The 8,068-nt window shown below is 41.1% G+C and overlaps 1 protein-coding gene across 3 annotated transcripts; it reads right to left on the bottom strand.

The window, feature by feature from the left end:
• Positions 1-3,316: 3,316 nt before the first annotated feature.
• Positions 3,317-7,532, bottom strand: LOC113489227 (keratin, type I cytoskeletal 12-like). 3 transcript variants are annotated; one of them, XM_026864783.1, is made up of 9 exons: positions 7,013-7,532; positions 6,693-6,976; positions 6,026-6,108; positions 5,646-5,802; positions 5,201-5,362; positions 4,979-5,104; positions 4,390-4,607; positions 4,045-4,127; positions 3,317-3,830 (listed from the first exon to the last, which is right to left on the bottom strand). In XM_026864783.1, exons 1-9 carry the CDS (start codon positions 7,371-7,373, stop codon positions 3,733-3,735), a joined length of 1,572 nt encoding a protein of 523 aa, XP_026720584.1. In that variant the 5' UTR covers positions 7,374-7,532; the 3' UTR covers positions 3,317-3,732. The 3 variants fall into 3 exon arrangements, with proteins under 3 accessions (XP_026720584.1, XP_026720585.1, XP_026720583.1); XM_026864784.1 differs by having other exon boundaries at positions 6,791-6,872; positions 7,249-7,528; XM_026864782.1 differs by having other exon boundaries at positions 6,693-7,531.
• Positions 7,533-8,068: the final 536 nt, after the last annotated feature.

Below are 8,068 nucleotides of genomic sequence, written 5' to 3'. Positions count from 1 at the left end.
CTAGTTCAGATCCAAACGTCAGAATGTAGATACACATTAAATGAAAAAAGAGAAAAAGGACGGAAGTAAAATACAGAGAATCAACCCCCCAGCTGATTCAATAATATTTATGCACCCAAATGCTATTGATTTAATCCTTTATGTGTCAGGATCCAGGTCTAAAAGTCCGACTTGGGGGAGGCCTCACTCAGGTGGAGTAAACTGTACCCAGCAAGGAGCCCCGTGGCAATCAGAGTGCCTGCGTCAGATGAGCAACGCTCGTGTAGGAAGACACGCTTCAGCTCTGGAATGTCTGTGGTGGACCCCATGATGGCATTAATTTTTAATCCGAGTTTCTACACACTTTCAATGGCTGATGACAGTTGAGTACGAGTGACACGGTGCACTACAATTTGTTTAAATGTCCAAATGCTAGTCTACCAAAGAGCTTAAAGAGCATGAGGCAATCCACTACTATTAAAGTAATTAAGGTGAAGAGTATATACTACCAGACTTTCACATGTCCACTCGGGAGCCAGGCTCTCCGTTCCCTGTTCGGTAATTGGTGAAACGTAGGAGTTTCCAAATAGCAAGTTAGAGCAGCCAAGCCTGAATTTATGTGCATAAATACACCCCGGGGAGGGGGACTGCGCAAACATGGTACGGACTCTTTTGCTTTCAACCTTAACTGCATGAATTATTCATAGTTTCATTCTTAGCAGAAATAGAAATTACAAATCAGAAGCATCCACGTGATATTGTTAGCTTAGGAAGTAAATGCTGTAATAAAAAGAACTTTTAAGGTTTAATGTATTGTTAAAATCTGCCATGCAATAATATATCTTCAACAACTCTCACTGTTCTGGAGCTTCTTGGCTGTATGGGCATGAGATAACAGATACAGAAGAAAGGAGAACGCAAAGCTGCTGTCGTGTAATGCCCACTATTTACTTTCAGTCGTTATTCTGTCAAAATTGTGTTTAACTTACTGTACAGTGCCATGAGCTTCGGCGCTTTCCTTCGTAACATTTCCATCGAGGACGGCTTGTTTTGTCATCAGTTCCACCTTCTCAGTTTCATCCTTCTTTACACCATCTTTTCTACTAGTGCCTTAATTATTCTAGTTTTATGTATTTCTAAAACCAAAATATTGACAGTGTTTTTCATCGACGTTATGAGAGCAGTCGCGTAATAAAAATATTAGGAATCCATCAAACAAGCATAAGGTACCTCAGGACGTTATAAACAATAGGAAGAGCCTATGTGTTTAAGCAAATAAGAACTTGAAATGTAATTTAAAATCTTCCTTTTTCTTTGCGTTGCAATACCGGTTATTTCCAGTTTGCTCTCAGTTCCCTGGCGCTCCGGCAGAGTCAGGGCTGTCTAGCATCCAGAAATGTGCAAGTTTTGCTACGGTGTCAAGGCCTGCAGCAATACTGGGTTTGGTCCCACAGACAAAACTTTATACAGCAACCAGCATTTATGAATGAATCTTTACATTACCAGGACCTAAACATTTGCCAGCTGATACAATTTTTAAAAGCTTTAAAAAAGAAATTAGCACTAATGCTTTCTTTTTCTGTCTTTTTTTTTCCAGAGGTGTAAAGGGAACATCTGGCTATGAGATCCCTGAAGACTAAAGGTAGGTGTAAGAAATTGTATCTTTACTAGGATTTATGTGATTTTGAGTTCTAGTTCCTTTTAATGTTCCTATTTTATTAGAGATGTTGGATTTTAGTTCACTTTATAGCTCAGATACTGTGCAACGATTATTTGGATTCCGTGATCCAGTACAACCCGTAGTGATTGTGAGCTGCTTTGGTTTACCCCTGTTGCTTTCTCACAAGACAATAGCCAGAGTGGTTTCTAGCTGTTACATACATCAAAAGTGCACCCTAGGCAGGTCTAAGTCATCTTTTAGATCGCAATATTAAACTGAGGATTAACGTGTATGTGGGTAAACTACATGATTATGCAGTGGAAATCTACGTTGAATCCTATAGGGAACAATGATTTCACAGCAATTGGTTGCAGTCCTTGAGCTATGTACATTATTTCATATTTTATATTCAATTATTCTGAGAGTATTACTGTCTTTGGAAAAAGAGAGACTTATTTTTCTCAAAATGGAGATGCTGTCAGTAATGAGGAAGGTGATACGGTTTCAGGTTTTCCACATCAGAGAAAAAAAAAATAATGGATAGGAAAGAAAGATGATGAATGCTGTCCTGTCTTAGGAAGAGAAAAAATGTCCTTCAGTCTCTACAGTGGTGCTCTTGGTAGTCATATCCGGGTACATAAACAACCTCAATTTGTTTATTTCTGATATCATTAATTTATATTTTGATTATTTTAATTAAAAATAATGTAATCTGCAACAGTAAAAAATATTACTGAAACACATCGCATGGAATAAGATTCTTTTGTTTATCAGCACTGCTTTTAAAGGGTGAAAAAAAGGAGGTACACTCGTGTTCCATGCTCTTAGAAAAGAAATTATTTCCTTAAACTGTTGAAGATAGTGCATTTACTCAAGAGGTTCTCGAGTTCTTCCCTCTCTGAACTGGCATATACAGGAGATTCTTCCCTTTCCTTTCGTTGGGTTGTTTATCACAGTGCCTTTTCTTTAGCTGACTGGATTTTAGATGTTGCAGTTCTGCTATGCTGATTTGGTTCTTTGATTATTGTTTTAATTACCTCAGCTCTTACTGCTTTGAACCAGGAAGCAGAAACGGTGCCAGTAGTGGGTTTTACAAAAGGCGGAACGGAGGCACAGCTTGGGGTTTGTGCTCCCGTGAAACTTCGCGTTTGGGCCAAACGTTTAAGGGCTGTGACTGAATGTGCAGAACATCTGGGTTCTAGAGACACAGCAATACACATGTCAGAGGTCACCGTAACTTCCTCGTCTTATCCGAGAGTTACTCAAATATTGTCAACGTTTTGGTTCAAGAACAAAGGCTTAGGTGTAAATTGTAAGGGGATTGTATTTTGTTTCACAGTTTTGTTTTGGATGAGATTCCTTTAAACGTTCATTGGAGTGGGTCACCTGGGTGCCAGGTTCAGGTAGCACGCTCCCGGGAGGTCGCACCGTGGGGCACCCCGGCTGTTCCACTGAGCTGGCCAACCCTATGATAGGTTGTTCTGCTTGCTCAACCTCTCTCTAAATTGCTAGCTTTAAATTATGAGTTAGCAAGTACTCCTTTAATCCCACATTTATTTTTTTAACGTGTATGTGTTCTAGCATTGGGTTAATTTCTTTAAATTAATGGGGAGTACTATACCACCCACAGAGTATACGGGAAAGCAAGATACCCAACAAAATGGCAAATACGGATCAGGAGGAGCAGTGCTAAATGAAGAATAAAGAGAGACTAATATCTTAAAGCTTGCTGAGTCCTTTTTATTAGTCAAGAAAACAGAAAAAAATAGGTTAGAATAGCAAAATTATCCTAAAAATTATTAAAAAGCTTATCTATTTAAGTGCCTGTGTGCACCGTATTTCTAGTTACTGAACAAAGACCTGGTGATTTAAACAACACTGCAAAAATAATAGAGGTAATACCAATAGACTGAGGCAGAAAATATATTGCATGACTGCTAAGAATGAAAATGCAGGCTTTGTTTTGAGTAAAAGAATCTTAGTAAAAAGCCAATCTATTTTTATCATGTCATGTGAAAGAACAAAGCTATTTATCCATTTGGGCTTTGAAAAAACACGGAGTCAACAGATCCTTTGCAATGTCCGATGGTGTCTTATATCTTCTCTTCAACTTCCTTAACGTGGGATGCCACAACTTTTCCATCTACCACTTCTTCGACAATTGTCTTGATCTTTCTAGTTTTGGTAGGATCTAGACATCATCAACAAAACAAAACGAATATTTATCAAAGTGTTAAAAATTATAAACCGGCAGCACTCGTATGTGAACAGTTACATCCTTTTCCTTTCAATTGGCTTCTTGTTACAATGAAGCCTATGATATAGTTAAACAGAATAGCACGAATTATTTTATCTATAAGAATAACTTTAGAAACAAAATTTTAATTCGGTCAAGTTCTACCTACCCTGAGAAGAATCCAGTGATTGTGTTTGTGACTTGGACCCTGTCAAGGGTGAGCTTTCAAATGTAACTGCCTGCCCTGCGCTCCTAAAAGGGAATCAGAGACACACAGGATTGCACAGTGTTTGTGAGGATCAAGAGAAATTCCCGTTTCGCGTTGGCGTTGGTTATGTGAAATACTGAGCAGGATGGTTCATTCTCCTCCGGCAGAGTACAGCTGTATTACTCCAGAATCACGGTATGTGTCTTTCGGTGAACGCGCCGCTTGTTTTTACCTCTTGTTTCCAGGAGAGGATATCGCTACAGAAAATAAAACGAAGGAGATATTTTATGTAAGTTAGTTACTTACACAAACTCGCCATCCAGAAGGCGACGATAGGTTTCAATCTCCATTTCCAGGCGAGTCTTGATGTCTAGAAGTTGTTGATACTCCGCGTTCTGGCGCTCCATGTCAGCCCTGACCTGAAGCAGCTGAGACTCCAGGTTCCCGATCTGAAGCTGCATTTGTGAAAGCTGAGCACAGTAACCTCCTTCTGTTTCTGCTAAAGTGTCTTCGAGGGATTTTTTCTGTGTAAGAAGGATATTAAATTATCTCTGATTGAGGAAAGACAAATTATTTGCAAAGACAAAACCAACTGAAATAGTTTAGTGGGAGTATGGATAGCCTTATTACTTAGAGATTTTTATTTTTCTCTTGAAATACCAGTTTGAAAACTGGCCTTTGCTGCTTCACTGGATGTGAATATAAAAGTTCATCTACTTTATAACATGCTACTTGCAATCCAATTATATATATTACTGCTACTTGGTAACTAGAAGAATGCAGGATTTAATAGGGAATAAGTGCAAATCTTAAATCCTATAGAATAGGATAAGATCTAAGAGTTTTGAAGTTGGAAAATTTACTCTGAGTAGTTAGCAGCTTCCTTAGGACACACCATGGCAAGCTGAGATTGTAGTTCAATTTCCAAGCTCTGGAGAGTCCGTTTTAGATCTGTGATCTCACTCTTGCCCGACTGAAGCTGCTCAGTGTTGGTGGAGATTTCTCTTTTCAGCTCCCCACTCTGAAATGACAAGGAAGAACAGAGTGTAATTTTACCGTGCCAAACACTTAACTCATTTTTACCTGTGTTTTGCTGAGTTTGCTCTCTGGCTCTTACTTTTTCATTGAACCACGCTTCAGCCTCTTTACGGTTTTGCTCGGCGATGACTTCGTACTGGCCCCTCATGTCATTCAAAAGCTTGGTCAGGTCAATTCCTGGAGCAGCATCCATTTCAACGCTGACTTGGCCAATCGTAGTGCTTTGGATGCCCTGAAGCTCCTGGGGAGATTTAAAATAAAGTTTCCTTAATAGAAGGGAAAATAGTTCTACCAAAAATATATGCAGAGAAATATATGTGATACAAGTTCTGCTTCAACAAGAAGCCGTGGCTTGGGTGCGTCTTTCTTTCTCTCTTTCGCTTAGTAAACTCAAAAAAGAGCAGCAAAGAAACCAAACAGTGAAATCATGGAGTTCTCGCTGACATAAATAAGGGAATAATCTGTTATTTTGCAATTCAGTCTGGCTTGTTATCGATTCACAAAGAAAAAAATAAAACCCAAACCTCTTCATGATTCTTCTTGAGATAAGCCAGTTCTTCATTCAGGCTTTCAATCTGCATCTCCAAATCAGCTCTTGTCAAGGTCAGCTCATCAAGAACTCTGCGCAGACCATTGATGTCAGCTTCCACACTCTGGTGAAGAGCCACTTCATTCTCATATCTGTAAATAAAGTAATGAAAAACGATTTTTTACGTGGTTAGTGAGGTCAGGTGCAAACTCTTACTATGTACTTACTTAGCTTTTAATATGAAATCTTGATACACATCATTATCAGAATATTGTTTATCATTATGTTAAAGTATTCCACAAGGAAAGAGTTTTTTAAATAGAGAACAATTATTTTATTAAGATATTAGTAAGATTTTTTTGTAATGTAACTTACTTCAGTCTGAAATCATCAGCAGCCAGTCGGGCATTATCGACCTGCAAAATGATTCTTGCGTTGTCGATAGTTGCATTAATGATCTGGAATACAAACCATGATCAGAGAGCGATGCTATAGCCCGATGGCTTTGCAGCTCAGTATAGCTACTTACATAACTGTCATCCTAAACACGATTATAATATTACAAGTTCTTTGTTAGACTCCTGCATAATTTAAATAGGACAGATTTTCAACAAATCAGCGTGCTTCACTTAATGGGAGAGCCCAGCCCAGGTTTGCATGCCATGACTAGCTAGTTTATAATCTCTGAAGACCTTGCCAGGTAGTCTGTCTACTTCAGGGACTGAATTTGTGATGTAAGAAATATGAAACATTAAAATTTAAACTTTCTAATGTACAAGAGTTTGTAGAACGCGATTCCATCACTGCCTGCTCCTTTACTGAAGTCAGAGGAAGTCACCCAGCACTGTGTGCTACGGCTGCGGAACTGCCCTTCATACGCAGGAAACATTCAACACTTGATACCGGCGCGGTGTGACAGAGGTCATGACAAGTGCCAGTACCGTAGAGTCAATTTGCTCTTGGTTTCTGAAAGGAAATGGTTATTTTTATCCAAAAAAATTTACGAGATGAATCACAGATGTTAAATACATTGCTTTGCTACCTTGTTTCGAAGATCTTCGATTATGGGACAGTATTTACTGTAGTCATTCCCAGATCCAGGGATGCCAGTGCCGGGGCCGTTTTTCTCATACCACTCACGGATTTTGCACTCCAGCTCCGTATTGGCGTCCTCCAGAGATCGCACTTTGTCCAGATAAGCAGCCAGACGGTCATTGAGGTTCTGCATAGTTTCTTTTTTTGAGCCAGAAAGAAGGCCGCCATCCCCAGCACTGGCAGTGCCAAAGCCGCCTCCAAACCCAGCTCCTGAGCCGCTACCAAAGCCGCCTCCAAAACCAGCTCCTGAGCTGCTACCAAAGCCGCCTCCAAAACCAGCTCCTGAGCCGCTGCCAAAACCACTTCCCAACCCTCCACCAAAACCACTGCCTAAGCCACTTCCATAGCCGCCACCTAAACCACTCCCAAAGCCTCCCCCAAACCCACTGCTTAAGCTGCTCCCAAAGCCGCTACTTAAGCTGCTCCCCAAACCCCCGCTGAGGCCAGAGCCCGACCCAAGCATAGAACCAGCACCAAACCCTCCACCAGACCCCCCCCCAAACCCAAGTCCGCCGCCGCCGAAGCCCCCTCCACCGCTAGAACCAGCCATTCTCAGAGATCCCCCTCCAAGGCCGCTCCGAGAAGAGAAGTGCCGGGATCCCCCGCTGGTGCGCACGGAGTAGGCCATGGTGCTGGGGGCCCGGTGAGAGCACGCGCTGCGGAGCCAGGAGCTCAGAGAGCGCCTCGGCCTTTATAGAGGGCAGGCAGCGGGTGTTGCGGTGGTAGTCCCCACCTCCTGGGAAGATCTTTTAATTCTTTCTCTCTCGTTTGGAGGGAAAGTCAGTTTAACGTGTCCTGACCCAACTAAATGATATTTGCCAATCTAAATTGCCCATGGGAGTGGAAATCCGATGCCTTCCAGGTATTTGCTGTGTGAGGGGAGATGGGTGGAGTAGAGCTAAGACATCAGGACGATGTTTTGCCAAGTGCAATGAAGCACGAAAATTTCTTTTCGCATTTAAATCCTTCCTAAATGATTTTTTTTTTGGCATTACAGATTCATTGCTTTCTTGGTTTGGGGCTATTATTACAGAAGTATGCTTAAGTCAGTGGAGCGATGCGTTTCATATTGTCCTTCCCAGCGTGCATGTTGAAAACGTGTTTCTTTTCGTAATACTTCTCCGGCGTGAACCTCTGCCAGATTAGTGCTCCCTGTGTGTTCAATAAGAAGCAAGAAAAGCGTTCGGCAAAAGTGTACGACGGGGTATCTGGACGTTCAGTGATCTGCAGGTTAATGTGAAAACATCACTACCCGTGATTTTACAGAATATAACTCTAATGGTGTTTTCTGCCCTAAACCTTTTGTCATCGAAATATCTGTGT

This window comes from Athene cunicularia (assembly GCF_003259725.1).
Source record: "Athene cunicularia isolate RWA chromosome 27 unlocalized genomic scaffold, athCun1 chr27_part1, whole genome shotgun sequence".
NCBI classification, from domain to species: domain Eukaryota; kingdom Metazoa; phylum Chordata; class Aves; order Strigiformes; family Strigidae; genus Athene; species Athene cunicularia.
Note: the sequence above shows the minus strand (reverse complement) of the source record. Positions and strands in the feature narration are given on the sequence as shown.

Coding starts and splice junctions, on each gene's coding strand:
- LOC113489227 (XM_026864782.1), bottom strand. CDS start 7,373: ATGGCCTACTCCGTGCGCACCAGCGGGGGATCCCGGCACTTCTCTTCT. Junction 6,109..6,692: donor TCGAAGATCTTCGAAACAAG/GTAGCAAAGCAA, acceptor TTTGTATTCCAG/ATCATTAATGCAACTATCGA. Junction 5,105..5,200: donor AAGCGTGGTTCAATGAAAAA/GTAAGAGCCAGA, acceptor TTGTCATTTCAG/AGTGGGGAGCTGAAAAGAGA.